The sequence below is a fragment of the Somniosus microcephalus genome, chromosome 23 (genome assembly GCF_052327205.1).
Source record: "Somniosus microcephalus isolate GS21.2 chromosome 23, FLI_Smic_1.0, whole genome shotgun sequence".
Taxonomy (NCBI): Eukaryota; Metazoa; Chordata; class Chondrichthyes; order Squaliformes; family Somniosidae; genus Somniosus; species Somniosus microcephalus.
This window is the reverse complement of record NC_141009.1, coordinates 4,193,491-4,212,491: the sequence shown is the minus strand read 5'-3', so window position 1 is coordinate 4,212,491 and position 19,001 is coordinate 4,193,491. Positions and strand designations below refer to the sequence as shown.

Sequence of the window (19,001 nt, the reverse complement as noted above, 5' to 3'; positions counted from 1 at the left end):
ACTCCGAGTCTGTCATCTTTTCCAGGGATGGTGTGAGCGTCGACCTTGCATATCACTTGGTCCGCAAAACACCTACAACACCACATTACAACAGTGACTGCACTTCAAAAGTACTTCATTGGCTGTGAAGCGCTTTGGGATGTCCTGAGGTCGTGAAAGGCGCTATATAAATGCAAGTCCATTTAAAAAAAGCTGCAAATACAAACAGTATCTGAAAAGAGATTAACTTCTGGTATAAATCCGAATCAGAATTCATCCGAAGTGTTAAGCGATCTCGCTCACGTTCCGACAAACCCGCTGTGAATTTCCAACATCTCCTGTTTTCATTCTGGATTGCATGTGGCGTTATTCAGGGCAGATCAGGGCACACACAGTTCTGCAGTGCATGTTTAACTCTGCTGCTGGGAGAGCTGTGCTTGCCCCTTTAAGGCAGCAAAGTCAACCTGTTGTGAGTCAACACCGCCAGAGGTCCGTTAGTGGCCAAGACACAGCAGGACAGGCAGCAGAGAGAGGGGAAGGGAGAGTTAATGGTTCATAGAAACATAGAAGATAGGAGCAGGAGTAGGCCATTCGGCCCTTCGAGCCTGCTCCGCCATTCAATGCGATCATGGCTGATCATCCAAATTCAGTACCCTGTCCCTGCCTTCTCCCCATATCCCTTGATCCCTTTAGCCTCAAGAAACATATCCAACTCTTTCTTGAATATATTTAATGAACTGGCCTCCACCGCCCTCTGTGGCAGAGAATTCCACAGGTTCACCACTCTCTGGGTGAAGAAATTCCTCCTCATCTCTGTCCTAAATGGCTTACCCCTTATCCTTTGACTATGACCCCCTGGTTCTGGACTCCCCGGCCATCAGAAACATCCTTCCTGCATCTAGTCTGTCCAGACCTGACAGAATTTTATAGGTTTCGATGAGATCCTCTCTCAATCTTCTAAACTCCAGTGAGTATAAGCCCAATCGACACAATCTCTCCTCATACGTCATTCCTGCCATCCCAGGTATCAGCCTGGTGAATCTTCGCTGCACTCCCTCCATGGCAAGAACGTCCTTCCTCAGGTAAGGTCGATCACCTCTCGTCAGGGTTCTGATGAAAGGCCATCGCCCTGAAGCATTAACCTCTTTCACAGAGGCTGCCTGACCTGCTGAGTGTTTCCAGCATTTGCTTCACTAGACTGCAATCTGATTCTTCCCCTTGAAGGCCTCATATTGGTGGTTTTGACCAGAGAGTCTGCCCTGCTCTGGATAATACGTCCTGCACTTCATTTCAGGGTTCATATCAGCACATGAAGGGTCTCTGCCCAAAACATTAACCTCTCTTTTCTGGTGCTGTCTGACCTGCTGGCTACTTATTTTAGATTTGTGGCATCTCCATTTCCTTTCTACTGAGGGGCTCGGATCCCGTGTAGGACAGTTTTGTTCAGTAACACTTTCCTTCCGAAGAACCAAGTGCCCCAGTGAGTGAATGGACTGCGCGGTGTTACCGAGTCACACACACCGGGAGGGCGGCAGGTTCCGTAACTGGTCTGTGCGGAGTTAGCAGCTCTCGACACTACAGCTGGTGTTAGCTCCCCTGTGTGAAGTGGGGGGAAAGACGACTGAGCGAGGACAGAATCTGACTGGATACAATTCCGCCCCTACACGGCCAAAGGGCCAAAAATACAAACACAAAACCAACACCACCATGCATTTATACAGCGCCTAACATAGTAAAACGTCCCAAGGTGCTTCACAGAGCGATTGGCAATCAAAATTTGACACCGAGCCACATAACCAGATATTAGGACAGGTGACCAAAAGCTCAGTCAAAGAGGTCGGTTTTAAGGAACGACTTAAAGGAGGAACGAGAGGCGGAGAGGTTTAGGGAGGGAATTCCAGAGTTTAGGGCCTCGGCGGCTGAAGGCACGGCCGCCAACGGTGGAGCGATGGAAATCGGGGATGAGCAAGAGGCCAGAATTAGAGGAGCGCAGAGATCTCCGAGGAGGTTACAGAGATAGGGAGGGGCAAGGCAGTGGAGGGATTTGAAAACAAGGATGAGAATTATTAAAATCGAGGCGTTGCCGGACTGGGAGCCGATGTCGGTCAGCGAGCACAGGGGGTGATGGGTGAACGGGATTCGGTGTGAGTTAGGACACGGGGCAGTGAGCACAGGGGGTGATGGGTGAATGGGACTGGGTGTGAGTTAGGACACGGGGCAGTGAGCACAGGGGGTGATGGGTGAACGGGGCTGGGTGCGAGTTAGGACACGGGGCAGTGAGCGCAGGGGGTGATGGGTGAACGGGACTGGGTACGAGTTAGGACACGGGGCAGTGAGCGCAGGGGGTGATGGGTGAACGGGACTGGGTGCGAGTTAGGACACGGGGCAGTGAGCGCAGGGGGTGATGGGTGAACGGGACTGGGTGCGAGTTAGGACACGGGGCAGTGAGCACAGGGGGTGATGGGTGAACGGGACTGGGTGTGAGTTAGGACACGGGGCAGTGAGCACAGGGGGTGATGGGTGAACGGGACTGGGTGTGAGTTAGGACACGGGGCAGTGAGCACAGGGGGTGATGGGTGAACGGGACTGGGTGCGAGTTAGGACACGGGGCAGTGAGCACAGGGGGGTGATGGGTGAACGGGACCGGGTGCGAGTTAGGACACGGGCCAGTGAGCACAGGGGGTGATGGGTGAACGGGACTGGGTGTGAGTTAGGACACGGGGCAGTGAGCACAGGGGGTGATGGGTGAACGGGACTGGGTGTGAGTTAGGACACGGGGCAGTGAGCACAGGGGGTGATGGGTGAACGGGACTGGGTGTGAGTTAGGACACGGGGCAGTGAGCACAGGGGGTGATGGGTGAACGGGACTGGGTGTGAGTTAGGACACGGGGCAGTGAGCACAGGGGGTGATGGGTGAACGGGACTGGGTGTGAGTTAGGACACGGGGCAGTGAGCACAGGGGGTGATGGGTGAACGGGACTGGGTGCGAGTTAGGACACGGGGCAGTGAGCACAGGGGGTGATGGGTGAACGGGGCTTGGTGTGAGTTAGGACACGGGCAGCAGAGATTCGGATGAGCTCAAGTTTAGAGGGTGGAAGATGTGAAGCGGGCCAGGAGAGTGTTGGAATAGTCGAGTCTGGAGGTGAGAAAGACATGGACGAGGGGCACACAGCCGACAATGTTGTGTAGGCTCACACATCATGAATGTCACTTGGGTGGGGTTCGGAGAATGCCGTGTCTGTGGAACTCTCGATTCTGGTTCCTGGGGGGGAGGGAATATCACAAGGAGGGGTGGGGAAAAAGACGTGTGGCTCGAGACACAGCCCCAAGATTCTGTGCCAAGATCTGTTGCCGAGTTGTGCCTCTCACCTTCTCTACAGACCGGCCGAACTATAGTCCAGCGGATCATCTCCGCAAGCAGCTTCTTGTCCAGGCTCCTCTCGGAGAGGCTTGCTGTGGGCACCTTGCACCTCGCTCTCTTGGGCTCCCCTTGGGTTTGCGGAGGCTCCCGCGGGACTTCATCCGCTGCCGCCGAGCTCGGGGCGGTTTCAGGAGGTGCGCCTGGCTCCGGCGCTCCCGCTTGTGCGGCCAGTTCTCTCTGTGCAGAAAGCAAAGGAACAGGGTAACAGAAAATGACTGAGGGTCTTTTAAAAGCGGGTTTCTCCTGCCTCTCTCCACACCCACCGCGGGCTGCTGACAGGCTACCTGGCCACCCTGGCTCCCCAGTCAGACGGGGGCAGGCCTCGGTCAACTCTCCCTGTAACGCACCCTCACCTGGCTTCTGATCATAGAATCACAATGATACAATGCAGAAGGAGGCCAGTCGGCCCATCGTGCCTGTGCCGGCTCTTTGAACGAACCGTCCAATCAGTCCCACTCCTCCCTTATAGCCTGTAATTTTTATCCAATTCAATTCCCTTTTGAAAGTTACTGTTGAATCTGCTTCCACCACAATCACCTTAAATCTGTGTCCGCTGGTTACTGACTCTCCAACAGTTGGCTCATGGGGTAAATGCACCACCTGCTGCTATATAGAGTCCCAGAGACGGGTACTGGTGGTGTAGTGGTTATTTCACTGGACTAATAATCCAGAGTACAAATCCCACCGTGGGCAGTTTTGAGAACTGGAAATAAAAAGCTGGGATCAGTAAGAGTGACCATGAAGCTGTCGGATTGTTGTAAAGACCCAACGGGTTCACTAATGTCCTTCAGGGAAGGAAACCTGCCGTCCTTACCCGGTCTGGGCCTATAGGTGACTCCAGTCCCACACCAATGTGGTCGACTCCTAACTGCCCTCTGAAGTGGTTGAGCGAGACACTCAGTTATATCAAGGCCGTCCAGATTTTAAAAACTGAATTCAAATGCTCAGACTGCCAGTGTGGGATCTGAACTCCTGATCTCTGGATCACTAGGCCAGTAACACAACCACTGCACCACCGTACCCGCACCCGACTCCTTGCACTCCCCAGGCTGAATGCCCCACACAGAGAAGGGCCCCGAGTGAGCTTTTAGTGACCCACTGAAGATATCTTTTGGGGGGGGGGGGGGGGGGGGGAAAAGAGGGGGAGAAAGAGGAGACTGACCCAGAATGCCAGATTCCCAATTTCTCCTCTCCCAAACCATCAGCATCATTTGCACGCGCTTACTTCCCTCTGGGCAACCAGTAACATTCAAAATAAGTGAACAAAAGGATCCATTCTTGCAGAACTCAAAAGTAACGCCCAACACTTGTAAAGTAAATTTTTAAAAAACTTTAATAAAACTTTCATTGAGGCTGCTCACCTCTCTCGGTTTCTCATCCGGTTCACTCGCACTCGGGACAGCAGTGGCCGGGCCGGAGAGGCTTCTCCAGATCTTGCTAGATTTGGGTCTCCCGAGACGGTTCTGACCTTTGACCTTCCAAGCGCCCGCGGGCTGCTCCGTCGCCTCCTTGCTGCCCTGGCCATTTCCGGTTTTCTCGGCCGGGGCCGGCTCATTTTCAACAACCGGGACCCACCGGTCCACGTCCAGCACGATGGACTCGGCCGGGTTCCTGCGTTTCACCCTCCGTTTCTTTCGTTCCAATTCCTGGGCTTCCTCGGGATCCTCCTCTTCCTCCTCCTCCTCTTCTGTCTCATCCAGGAATTGGTCATCCTCCGAGTCCTCAGAACTCTCCTCGGAGCTGCTTTCCCATATCTTTGTTTTAACGGCTCTCCTCCTCCTCCTGTTCTGGGTCTTAGCCAGGGCCCTTCGCTTATTCTGAAAATAAAATGAATTCTTGTTTAAAAATCCAGTGTTTGAAAAGACAGACGTGCATTTCTACAGCGCCAGTCACCACCTCAGGACGTCCAAAAGCCCTTCACAGCCAATGACGTACTTGCGAAGTGTCGGCACTGTTGTATCTCCATGAGAGCGATCCTGATCGAGCTGGCTGTTCACGAATTCATTCTGTTTCAATGCTGGGGATTCTCATCAAACCTCACCGCTGACCGGTGCATGCACAAATACAGATTTGAAATATTCTCCATCTCTGACAACCGCTTAGCGGCTAACAGATTTGTGTAGAGCCAGACCTTTTGGTTCCAGTCAGTATTGAGTTAGCTGACCCCAGCGTTGCTGGGACAGGGGGGGGGGTCGTGTCACTACAGCGCATTCAAACGCAGGAAGCCTGGCTGTCCCCCACCGCCCCTCCTAACCCGGGGGTGCCAGGGTCAACTGTTTAACTGCCCCCACCTTGGCTGACATCAGCGACTCAGCACAGCCCAAGGATTGAATAGGAGACACTCAGAGCTGTGTGGGTCAATACAGCACTCGGTGATTCAGTTACCCACTGGGGGTGCTTGCAAAGGACAATTTCAGGAAATGATCGACCGTTACTCGGGAAAGGAGAGTTCCATTAATCTGAGACACCCAACAACTGAGGAGGAACGCCCAAACTTTCGTTAAGTCCGCAGCAATTTCAGGAGCTTTCTAGTGCAGTACAGAGAGACTCGAAGGGTTTCATTAGAAGCTGTCTCGGTACAGTAACTGCAGAGATCCCAATTCCCACTGTGTACGGACTCTTACCTTAACACCTGCTATTATTCGCCATTTGCTGAGACACTGAGTGTCTGTTCTGACTGACATCTCTGCAGCTATCTTGGCCCACTTACCTGTTAAAAATAAAGAGACATTCAAAACAAAGTCTATGGGCGGGGTTACAGTACATAAGAATTAGGAGCAGGAGTCGACCATTCGGCCCCTCGAACCTGCTCCACCATTCAATAAGATCATGGCTGATCTTTGACCTCAACTCCACTTTCCCGCCCAATCCCCATATCCCTCGATTCCCCTGGAGTCCAAAAATCTAGCGACCTCAGCCTTGAATATACTCAACGACTGAGCCTCCACAGCCCTCTGGGGTAGAGAAGTCCAAAGGTTCACAACCCTGAGTGAAGAAATTCCTCCTCAGCTCAGTCCTAAACGTCTCTTCGGTTTTCCTCCCCGGGAAGGCATTATTCACGCATGGGCCTGGACAGAGGGCCGGCAGGATTTGACCAAGTAATAAACCAGGATCTTAAGGCCCACAGTGCAATACATTGAGCAGTGGGCATTTGCCATATGGCATGGGGGGCATGTGTTGCCTGTACCACCCCCTCCTGGCCCCTCGGGAGACTTTGCTGCTCCGCGGTTTGAGCATTCAGGGCAGCCACATTGACAGGAAGTGTCTCCTTGCTCTAAGGTACTGAGCTGGAGTAACAGTGGGAGATACTTGTCACATTTGAGCGGTCAGGGAACACAGGTGGGGCCCGGTTTGTTTGTGCTCCCTAGATGCTGTAGGCTGATCAACTGTCTCTCATTTTGAGCGAGACTTTTGACACTGGGGTGACCAGTCTCAGTGCTGTTGTTGTTGTGACTGTTAAAACCCTCTGACATGAATCAATCATTCATGAAAGAAAGACTTATGAAATAATACTGAGCGGCCTACGGGTGGCGCTGTCCAGGGAGAGTATAAATACTCGGGCACGGGCCCAGCTTGCGCAGGACATTCTCAACAGGAACTAGTGAAGGACACAACTAGACCTCCATGTTGTAAAACAGTTGATTAAAGCTTTGTTTAACGCTTAGACCAAGTGCCTAGTAGTTTTCTTACGTCATCCTCCATGACCGTGTCAAATTCCTTCTTGCTCCACCGACTCCTGCGCCCCTATTAAAAGGACCACTTTTTCGGGTCACTACGCAGTTGCCCATTGTACCGCCCTCTGCTTCGTCACCCCTCCCCACCCCACATTCAAAAAACCCTCGTCATCAACCTTGCCCCTCCTGCCCTAACGCGTTCCGCACACTCTCAGCGCCCACCGTTCTCCCTCCACCTTATCTGAGGAAGGATGTTCTTGCCATGGAGGGAGTGAAGATTCACCAGACTGATACCTGGGATGGCAGGAATGACGTATGAGGAGAGATTGGGTCAATTGGGCTTATACGCGCTGGAGTTTAGAAGAATGAGAGGGGATCTCATTGAAACTTATAAAAATCTAACAGGACTAGACAGACTAGATGCAGGAAGGATGTTCCCGATGGTCGGGGAGTCCAGAACCAGGGGTCACAGTCTAAGGATAAGGGGTAAACCATTTAGGACTGAGATGAGGAGGAATTTCTTCACCCAGAGAGTGGTGAACCTGTGGAATTCTCTACCACACAAGGTTGTTGAGGCCAATTCATTAAATATATTCAAGAAGGAGTTGGATATATTTCTTAAGGCTAAAGGGATCAAGGGATATGGGGAGAAAGCAGGGACAGGGCACTGAATTTGGATGATCAGCCATGATCTCATCGAATGGCGGAGCAGGCTCGAGGGGCCGAATGGCCGACTCCTGCTCCTATCTTCCATGTTTCTACGTGAGGTGCGTTAATGAACACACCGGTTCAGGAGGACAGCGGCAGAAATGGAGGTTGTCGTCGTTTTCATCACCCAGAGAATGTTCAGCGACTAAAAGCAAACCGTTCAGAACACAGGCTGCTCTGAGCTCACAAGAGCGGACAGGAGGAAGAGAAGACCGTACGGAACATTCGCGCCATGCTCTTACCAACTCCATGCTTCTCGAGCAGCACTTTGAAATCTCTCTCTTCCTCTGGTGTCCATTTTCCTTTCCTCACATGACGATTTAAACCATTCAGGTACCTGTGAAAGATTGAACACAGTCATCGCCCACATCAATCCTCGAGGTCCCGTCCCCAGCCATTTACGGCCATCCTTGTTTTAAAATTGACCACAACTGGTTAACAGAAGATCTGTCTCCACCCCCCCACCCCACCCACCCCCACCAGACCCTGTACCACCAATCACGAGGCCAGTTTCCTTTCCTCAAGAAATTATCAATAGTTGGAGAGGGAGGGCCGAGGCACGATCCCTGGCCCGCCCGAAAATCACTGATCACAGATTGGCAGCGGGGGGGATGCAATGGGCTCCAGTGTCCCTGGACTCAGTGGGCAGCACTCTCACCCGAGTCAGAAGGCGTGGGTTCGGGTCCCACTCCCGAGATTTGATCACAAAATCTAGGCTGACACTCCCAGTGCAGTACTGAGGGAGTGCCGCACTGTCAGAGGGGCAGTACTGAGGGAGTGCTGCACTGTTGGAGGGGCAGTACTGAGGGAGTGCCGCACTGTCAGGGGGCAGTACTGAGGGAGTGCCGCACTGTCGGAGGGGCAGTACTGAGGGAGCGCCGCACTGTCGGAGGGGCAGTACTGAGGGAGTGCCGCACTGTCGGAGGGGCAGTGCTGAGGGAGCGCCGCACTGTCGGAGGGGCAGTACTGAGGGAGCGCCGCACTGTCGGAGGGGCAGTACTGAGGGAGCGCCGCACTGTCGGAGGGGCAGTACTGAGGGAGCGCTGCACTGTTGGAGGGGCAGTACTGAGGGAGCGCTGCATTCTTGGGTCAGTACTGAGGGAGCACTGCACTGTCGGAGGGGCAGTACTGAGGGAGCGCCGCACTGTCGGAGGGTCAGTACTGAGGGAGCGCCACACTGTCGGAGGGGGGCAGTACTGAGGGAGCGCCACACTGTCGGAGGGGCAGTGCTGAGGGAGCGCCGCACTGTCGGAGGGTCCTTCTTTCGGATGAGATGTTAAACCGAGGCCCCGTCTGCTCTCTTGGTGTGCGTAAAAGATCACATGGCGCTATTTAAAAGAAGAGCAGGGGAGTTCTCAGGGGTGCGGTGGCCAATATTTATCCCTCAAACAACATAACAAAAAAACAGATTATCTGGTCATTATCACATTGCTGTTTGTGGGAGCTTGATGTGTGTAAATTGGCTGCCTCGTTTTCTACATTACAGCAGTGATTACACTTCAACAGTACTTCACTGGCTGTAAAGCGTGACACAAATCAGTCATTCATGAAAGAAAGACTTATGAAATAATACTGAGCGGCCTGCGAGTGGCGCTGTCCAGGGAGAGTATAAATACTCGGGCACGGGCCCAGCTTGCGCAGGACATTCTTTAACAGGAACTAGTGAAGGACACAACTAGACCTCCATGTTGTAAAACAGTTGATTAAAGCTTTGTTTAACGCTTAGACCAAGTGCCTAGTAGTTTTCTTACGTCAAAGTGCTTTGGGACGTCCGGAGGTCATGAAAGGCGCTGGAGAAATGGAAGTTCTTTCTTTGGACTTGTGGAAGAGTGAGACAAGAGGAGGAAGCGTCAGTGCTCTGCACCGTTCCCAAACTCCATCCGTGATCCCTGCTGGAATGTGGATGTTGGGCGAGGAGGAACCTGGCTTTTGGATCCTACGGGTGTTAACCACAGTCTAATAACCTGCTCTGACCTACAGGGTAGAGAGCAGAAGCTGTGCCATGGGCTGATTTCCCCCCTCCCTGGCCTCGCACTCCTAGACGCTGCTCTGCAGTAAACACACCTGTCTCTGCACTGAGCATCGATCCTCCCAGGGACCGCTTCCTGGATCTTGAACCAGTCCCGGCTTCCGTATTTCGTCACTGCCTTCAAGAGGAGCTGGAAAACAAAACACAATCTTAAAGACCTTCATCACATCAGCCCTTAATCCTCCTCAGCTCCAGTGAAATGTCTAGACACAAAAGGCATCAAGGAGTATGGGGGGGGGAGAGAGCGGGAATATGGTACAGGAAACTTTGTGCTATCCGGCACCGACGGGACCGAGCTGTTGCCGTCCCATCAAAACGGCCGGACAAACCAGCGCTAATGTTGAAACATACGGAAGCTTTTGAGCTCCGTATCTGGCAACAAACCCTGTTGCTTCTAAACAGTCGGCCGTAGCTTGCAAGCGTCTCTGTAGCTAAGCAACAGCTTTAGCTAGACCTTGCAGAGCCTGACTGGTGAAAAAAAAGCAACGAAAAGAAAAAAAACTTACTGAACCGACTCCTGAATTTTGCCGGTGGCTCGAGCATTCCGGACAGTTAACCTCCGGATAAACTAAAGTTTCCTGTATTGAGATAGAGGACCAGCCATGATCATATTGAATGGCGGAGCAGGCTCGAGGGGCCGAATGGCCAACTTCTGCTCCTATTTTTCGATGTTTCTAAAAACAGGCCCAAACCTCTCGACTCTCTCCATTACACTGACCCCACAACAATGTTCCCTTTAAGCTGCGCAGCTGCCCGGCGCTCCCGTGCAGTTCACTCGCCGGCTTTACAACAGGTAAAACTGCGCGTGTGCGGGAATGTGAATGGGCCGCACAGCCAAATAAAATTAAAGGGCACATTGCCGCTCACCCGATGTAATATCCTGGAGAATCTAGGCTGCACCTTTCCCATTGCTTTTAAACCCTTTCTATAATGGAGGCTCAAAACTGTTCAACATTACTCCCTGCTTTTGTATTCTATAGCTCCAAATACAAAACTAAGGATTCCGTTTGTCTTTTTATGGATTAAAGCGTGGATATTTTAAAAAAGATGTGCCTGATGGCAGGGATAGTAACTGCATCCCCCAGCCACAGAGACCTGGAAATTCGATATAACTGGGATCAGCACTTGTGGGTTTGGGTGGGAAGAGGGGCACAGACAGCGGCAGCGAGGGCTACTGCTCCCGAGTGCCATCCTCGGCGTGGGCTTCAGGTCAGCACGGGGTTGGGCTCGGCTGCGACTCGAGGCTCCTCAAGGGCAAGGTGCTGGAGGAAAGCCCCAGTAGTCGTGCCTTTGGGGAGGTGCGGAGAGGAGAGAATTTTTTTTTACAGGTGTGGGGTGGGCAGGGAAGTGGTCAAGAGAAGAGGACGAGTCAGTACAGCCTGCGGTCACATTCCTCCATGACCAAATCACAAGGCGGTGCTGCCGGTAATCCACGACCTTTGCCTAGTTTTGGGGGGGTGGGGGGGGGGAGAAAGAGAGAGAGAAATAGGCAACAGCCAGACATAACCTACCGCATCTTCTGCCGGTGACCACGGCCCCCTCTTCAGCGTGGGATCCAGCGACTTGCTCCAACGGTACAGCAGCTGGCTGCCATTCCGCCCCTCCATAAAATACGCAACTGCAATGAAGCAGAATGACACATGGTTCGTATTTCAGGATCTTATCTGTATACACCACTCATATCAAGGCCCTCTAATCTGTGCCGGGGGGGGGGGGGGGGGGAGGAAGAGTTCCCATCAAAAGACTGATGTTATTTGGGTACATGCCCCTTTTACTTGGCCCGTGTCTACTGAAGGCACTGACTTGCGCTGGGGTTCATCGTGGCTCGGTCACGATCCTGGAACTCCCTCCCTAACGGCAACTTCACCACATGGACTACAGCGATTCAATAAGGTCCAGCACCAGCTTCTCAAGGCAAGGGCAATAAATGCCAGTAACATCCACATCCCGAGATTTAATTATAAAAAAAGAGCGCCCACAGTACAAGCCCAGGCTATTCGACCTTGAGCCGAGCCCGATCCGGTCTGCCAGGGGTTAGTGGCTAGCGATCAGGAGCAGTGACGGTAGCTGATTTTCCTCTCCCTAGCCCAGGCCATTCGCAGCCTCCTCTAAATGGTGCGCCAGCCGAGATAAGCTAACGCTGCACAGAGCAGGGATCGAGCCGGGGGCCTTGCTGGTCTTTAGGGGCCAGTGTCAGCCACCAGGCAGGGTATTTACCCGTTGAGACATCAAGTGATTGTGACTGCACTAGAGAGGGTGGCGAGGAGAATTACCAGCATGTTGCCAGGGCTGGGGAATTTTAGTTATGAGGAAAGATTGGATAGGCTGGGGTTGTTTTCTTTGGAACAGAGAAGGCTGAGGGGAGATATAATTGAGCTGTATAAAATTATGAGGGGCCTGGATAGGAAGGACCGATTTCCCTTAGCAGAGAGGTCAATAACCAGGGGGCAGAGATTTAAAGTAATTGGTCGGAGGATTAGAGGGGTGTTGAGGAGAACTTTTTTCACCCAGAGGGTGGTGGGGGTCTGGAACTCACTGCCTGAAAGGGTGGGAGAGGCAGAAACCCTCAGCACATTTAAAAAGTACTTGGATATGCACCTGAAGTGCCGGAACCTACAGGGCTACGGACCCAGAGCTGGACAGTGGGATTAGGCTGGAGAGCTCTTTGTCAGCCAGCACAGCACGATGGGCCGAAGGGCCTCCTTCCGTGCTGTAAATGTCGGTGATTGTGTGGTACGAGCCCGATCGGCCGGCCTGCAGTCCAGGAGCACTCACTCTTCGTGTACGGGATGAAGCTCCCAACTCTCATTTTTTGCACCAGTTCGGTCAGCATTTGGTCCTCTTGCTCCGTCCACACTTTCTTCTTCAGGTCCTTATTAACCTCCTGATATTTCTGAAGGCACGTGTAAGCAGTACGGTTCGTCTACAGCAGGAACGGGAGGGAGAAAGAGAAAGAGGGAAAAAAGGGTCAACTCTTGCCAGATTTTTTAAATCGTTTCTTTTCAAACCGTGACTGGATTTGTTTTCCGTCGTTACTTCACTCGCGCTCGCACCCTCCCGAATGCCAGCCGCGGCTCAGTGGCTCTTGCCTCGGAGTCACGAGGTCATGGGTTCAAGCCCCACTCCAGGGCTGGAATACAATCCTGGCCGACACTCCAGTGCAGTACTGAGGGAGTGCAGCACTGCCGCCAGAGGCACCGTCTTTCGGACGAGACGTGAAACCGAGGCTCCAGTCTGCCTCAGTCGGATGTAAAAGACCCCACGGCCAATACTGGGAGCAGAGCACGGTGAGCTCAGTGTCCGAAATACTTCAACACCACTAAACCACAGTTTAAATGGTCATTCACCTCACTCCTTTCTTTTTGTTGGATCTTGCTGGGTGCAAAATAGCTGCCTGAATAACAGTGAACCAACGACGTTCCCGCTAAGCTGCCCGGCCACGCAGCTGTCTGGAGGACCCGCGCAGGCCGCTCACTGGCTTTTCAATGGGAGATTTTTGAATGGGCCAGGCAGCCTGTTAAAGGGACCGCGCACCCAGAAATAAATTGGGGGAACATTGCAGTGAACACACTTCAATATAATTCCTTGCACATTAAAGCACTTTTTGGATATTCTGAAAAGTTGCGAGAGGGCGTTACAGAAATGCAAGTCTTTCCTTCCTTCCTTCCCTGGGTAACGCATTCGATCCCAGCCAAGAGGGTCACCTTTAAACAGCTGCTCAATCTACAGACACAGGCCTCCTCGCTCTCATTCGGAGACTCAGTCCCTACTGTAACGCACAGGCAATTTCACAGGACCCAGGACTCTCTTCCACACGTTTAAACCCCGGGTCACTGGTCTGACCCTGGGCAAGACACAGGGGTCGCCACGGTGTCAGAAGCTCAGGGCAAATTTTACGCGCCCACTGCAGCCGGTGGAAGGTTACAGCAGGTACACCGGCCAGCTGGCCTTAGGGTCAAGGGTCTGTCCGCTAGGTCAAGGTTCAGTCTGCTCACTGACGTGCTCCATTAAACAGAGCCCTGCCAGTGAGTGCAGTGACCAAGACCGGCTGGATCTTCACCCGTAGGCAAGCGAATGAAGGTACAGACACACAGCGCCGGTGAAAACTCAAGTACTGATGAAATATGAAATAACATTTGCGATGTGGGAATACACTAATTCCGTTAAAAATTGTGAAATTAACCCATTTCGCTACAATATCAAGACAGTTATCCACAGTCGCAGTAACACTTCACCTCCAGAATATGATAAAATTCCCAATAAAACCAAAAACAAGTCAAGGACCGAACCACACTCCCAATGGAACCAACATCTCCCATTCACTCGTACCAGATAGAATAGGTCCCAGGTTTGAACCCTGGCCTGGGCGAGTTGACCAATTCACCAGGAGCGACAGCAGGCGTGCTACAATCGACCGCGGTGCCACTGCGCCAGAGGCCGACTTGTATTGATTTTATTCATTCTCGGGATGTGGGCGTCGCTGGCACGGCCAACATTTATTGCCCATCCCTAGTTGCCCTTGAGAAGGTGGTGGTGAGCCGCCTTCTTGAACCGCTGCAGTCCGTGTGGTGAAGGTGCTCCCACAGTGCTGTTAGGGAGGGAGTTCCAGGATTTGGACCCAGCGACGATGAAGGAACGGCGAGATATTTCCAAGTCAGGATGGTGTGTGACTTGGAGGGGAACTTGCAGGCGATGGTGTTCCCATGCGCCTGCTGCCCTTGTCCTTCTAGGGTGGTAGAGTAACACACTGTATGTTACGGAACCAAGGTGGATAGATTAAGTCAAGATACAGACCAGCTATGATCTAACTGAATGGCGGAACAGGCTCGAGGGGCTGAATAACCTCCTCCTGTTTCTAAAATCCTTCAGGATTCAATGCTGGCAATTGCTGCTCAACGCCTCCTGGGGACAGGATGAGGCTCACCTGCGAGGCCTCCTGCTGTCGAATTGCCCCCACCAACACACGCAGTAGACTCCCAAGCCGAGAAACGCCCACTTGCCAGGTGTGGAACCCAGCCCCGGTAGGAGAGAAAACCACTGCCCCTCCTCAGTACCTGCAGCTTGCTCGCGATCCACTCCCAGTCCACACAGCCGCCCTGCTCCGCGATCTCGACCAGCCGCTCCAACTCTTGGCTGCTCCACTGTGCTCGGTTGATGCTCGGGTGCTCGGAGTTCTGCCAGACCCTTTTAATATCCTCCGCCCTGCGACTCCCATCAAACTGCAAACACAAGTGAGCATTCCGTCACCACCGTGTAAATGCCCAGCGCTGCACCCGAGGGGCCAGAAAGGGCTGGGGTCGAGGACCGTTTAAAAAATATATATATTTGATGCTCCTTCACGAGACTTTAAAAGGCTCTGGAGAACTTCCGCTCCCACTTGAGGGATCAGTAGCTAAACGCATTCCCATTCTGTGTCACAGACCAGAAGGTGCGAGGTTCCAGCCCTGGCCTGCACTGAGTTAGTTCATTTCAGCCAATCAGTGCACAACTGGCTTCAGCTCTACTGGGCCAAGGAACAGAAACATCAGCCTAACCCTAACCCTCCTGATCGCTATCCAGTGCCTCCTGCTGGATCGGCACCTGTGTGGACAGCGGGCAAAAACAGGATCGCACGCTTGGCTAACCCAAGATGAAAGAATACTCTTGTCAGTACTCGCTGGTCCAGTCTGAAGGGTGGATGGCAGGAAGGGCTGTCAGTGCCTGTCAAACTGGACACTAGCCAGAGCCACTACAGGAAACTCTTCTTTATCCGGTACCGACGGGACCGGCGTGGTGCCGGTTTATCAAAAAGTCCGGATTACAGAAAGTTATAGTTAAAAGGTACGAGAGCTCCGTACACAGCAACAAATCCAGACTTCCCCGTTGCTTAGCAACAGGTGCAAGAAGCCCGGCCACAGACCAAGCGTCCCTGTTGCTTAGCAACAAGTGCAGGAACCCCCGATTACACAGCCAAGAATCAAGAAACGGCCACGAATATGAAGAAAAACTTCACTGAACCTACTCCTGAATTTTGCCGGTTAACCGAGATTGCCGGTTGTTTGGGTGCCGGTAAATCGAGAGTTTCCGGTACATTCAGTAGCGATCCTGGGGGATGGGGAGATGCGAAGGAGGAGGAAGGGGGGAAGAATAAGGGGGTCGGGGAGAAACCCTAATCCAAATGGATTAACCCTAAACATACTTACGTCGATGTTGCCGATCTTTATCCAGTCGTGGTCATCAAACCTATTTCCCAACAACTGCCGTTGTGTCATCTGGCTATAAGAAAGTTAAGGAGTAACACTCTTATAAACCACAGCTAGAATTACTAGCAATATTCACCCTCAGATCACCACTGGTTGATAATAACTGGACTCTCAATAAGTTTAACTAGCATAAAAAGAGACAGAGCAAAAGGCGGCCTCGTTTGGTTCACTCTGCAACCAAAATATCTGGTAGACCTTCAATACACGGCATGGAGTGACAGCCCTAGATTCAGCTAAAATACAGTTCTTCATTTTCAGCAGACAGCGTCACTTTGTTTGTCAGAAATACCAGCCAGTACGGTACAGGATATACTTACGGACAAGATGGAAATTTCTCCCGCGGCTTGTCGGTTGTCGGCAAGTTTGGAGCATGCCCAGGAGTGCCATGTCCCTTCTACCCCCCCACCGCAGGGTTCACCAACGCACCCACCCTGCGGGTTTGGACCCAGTGTCTCCTAATTTGGTCACTCGGCAGTCTGCGCTCAGACTCCACCCCTCATTACCCCACCTGCGTGTAACGTGTGTTAAGTGATCCCACCAAATCAGCCACATCACCAAAGCTGGGTGCTGAACTCGAAGTGAAGGCAGGTCCAGAATCCCCACGGCCCCAAGCCGACATCTTTAGTTTATTTTTAAGCTCGTACACAAGTAGTAATTCTAGTATAGTACAGGTAGACTATCCTTTATCCGAAAACCTCGGGACCAGCCGAGTTTCGGATAAAGGAGAATTTCGGATTTCGGAAGGTGGGTCGGCGGGGGGTCGTGCGCACGACTTACGCTGACGCTCAGCGTAAGTCAGTCGGGGTCGGCGGGGGTCGGGGCCGGTGGGGTACGCGGGTCGGCGGTTGTCGGGGCGGTCGGCGGTTGTCGGGGTCCGCGGGGGGGTCGGCGGTTGTCGGGGCTGGCGGGGTCGGCGGTTGTCGGGGCCGGCGGGGGGGTCGGCGGTTGTCGGGGTCGGCGGCTGGCGGCTGTCGGGGTCGGCGGTTGTCGGGGCTGGCGGGGGGGTCGGCGGGGGGTCGTGCGCACGACTTACCCTTTATCCGAACTTCCGCAACCGGAACCCTCTAAAAACCGAAGGTTTTTTCGTTCAGCGTAAGTCGTACGCACGACTTACGCTGAACGAAAAAACCTTCGGTTTTTAGAGGGTTTCGGTTTTCGGAAGTCCGGATAAAGGGTAGTCTACCTGTAGTAACGTTTCATTACCAGAAGAGCAAAGTCATTTAAGCCATTTAAATTATTAAATATCTTACATCTGCACGGACTTCAAAGTTTCCATTAATTCCTGTCCCATAACGGTCTCTAACGGGAGGATGCCATTCAGCCTCTCAAGCCTGTTCCGCCATGCTATTAGAACATGGCTAATCTGAACCTCAACTCCATTTACCAGAGTTCGTTTCCCTCGATACCCTCCTCACCGACGTTCCCTGTGAGGTGCGCCTTGTTCTGCGCGACCTGTTTCTTTCAATGCACTGTCCCTTTAAATTTCGCTGCCTGCGCGGCGTTTGCAATGGAAAAGCTGGCGAGCGGCCGGCGCGGATTACTGTGCGGCCGAGCAGCTCAGAGAGAACGATGGTTTTCACCCAACAAAAATCTATCCAGCTCAATCCTGATCATTCTGACTGACCCCCAGCATCCACCGCCTGTGTTTCCAATTGGTTGAAAGCTGGCGTTGCAGTTAAGTTTGTCTCGGGTAACCTGTATGACAGCAGCTGGGAACTCACCTGTGGCCCTCGAGGGTTCAAACATGAAGAGACTTGGAACACCGCTCTCCCAAATTAAATTAAGAAAAAAAAAAGCAAATTCTGGAACACCATATCTGCCCCCTCCGATAAATCCAATACTGCGCCGTTCCTCACTGGGAGGGCGTCCAGTTCTACTCCACTCAGCAAGCTGCTTCACTTGCCCTGGTGTGTGAAGGCAGAGACAGCCTGGCGTGCTCTCAGTGCCACCCTCCGCTGACTGATTTAGAGTGGCACTGGTGCTCGGTACGAGCCGGGCAGTTCAAGATAGGTAGCAGACCAATCAAGCTAAAAATGAACATATATTTTAAAAACACACAAGGGGACACATTTCAATGAGCTTTCAAAATAGGCTGCACACTCAAAACCAAGATCTTCAGGAAGGGAGATGGGAATGTACAGCAGTTTGGCACTTCAATACGTAAGCTGCCGGTTCCAGTGGCTCAGGTGGATGTTACAGATCCCATGGCACTATTGGAAGAGGAGACGAGCAGGGAGTTTTCCAGGGTCACGGGCAACGCCCTGGCCCAACCAACACCAGTGCTGTACGTGGGATGATGCTGTGCGCAAAAAATAGCAAGTTTTTCTTGCTTGCTTTCCGCAGTAGATCAATCCTGTGAAAAGTAACATCCCAAATGTTAGAAATGTGAAATTAAAAACGGTAAACGCTGGGAAAGTATGGGAAGTTGATAAGCATCGGAAAGTGGGACCAAAACCTTGGCCACTCCCAGTTATCAGATGTTGATGGGCTCGCTGGTTATTCCAGCTAAAGAGAATGAACACAGACTCGCGCACGCAGACTCACACACACACAGGCAGTCTCACACACACACACAGGCAGACTCACACACACACACAGGCAGACTCACACACACACACAGGCAGACTCACACACACACAGACAGACTCACACACACACACACAGACAGACAGACAGACAGACTCACACACACAGACAGACAGACTCACACAGACAGACAGACTCACACAGACAGACAGACTCACACAGACAGACAGACAGACTCACACAGACACAGACTCACACACACAGACACAGACAGACGCACAGTCTCTCACACGCACAGTCTCTCACACGCACAGTCTCACACACACAGTCTCTCACACACACAGTCTCTCACACACACAGTCTCTCACACACACAGTCTCTCACACACAGTCTCTCACACACAGTCTCTCACACACACACGC

The 19,001-nt window shown here is 52.5% G+C and overlaps 1 protein-coding gene across 3 annotated transcripts in view; it reads right to left on the bottom strand.

Annotated features, from left to right (window-relative positions):
• Positions 1 to 19,001, bottom strand: part of snapc4 (small nuclear RNA activating complex, polypeptide 4) — a 56,122-nt gene that overhangs the window by 22,812 nt on the left and 14,309 nt on the right. For all 3 annotated transcript variants that reach the window (XM_085965241.1, XM_085965240.1, XM_085965242.1), the window contains 9 exons: positions 15,994 to 16,066; positions 14,866 to 15,030; positions 12,587 to 12,734; positions 11,323 to 11,429; positions 9,847 to 9,941; positions 8,025 to 8,119; positions 6,025 to 6,110; positions 4,762 to 5,217; positions 3,349 to 3,577 (listed from right to left, as the gene is read on the bottom strand). In XM_085965241.1, the coding sequence (XP_085821367.1) occupies positions 3,349 to 3,577; positions 4,762 to 5,217; positions 6,025 to 6,110; positions 8,025 to 8,119; positions 9,847 to 9,941; positions 11,323 to 11,429; positions 12,587 to 12,734; positions 14,866 to 15,030; positions 15,994 to 16,066 (1,454 nt within the window). The remainder of the gene's footprint in view (positions 1 to 3,348; positions 3,578 to 4,761; positions 5,218 to 6,024; positions 6,111 to 8,024; positions 8,120 to 9,846; positions 9,942 to 11,322; positions 11,430 to 12,586; positions 12,735 to 14,865; positions 15,031 to 15,993; positions 16,067 to 19,001) is intronic.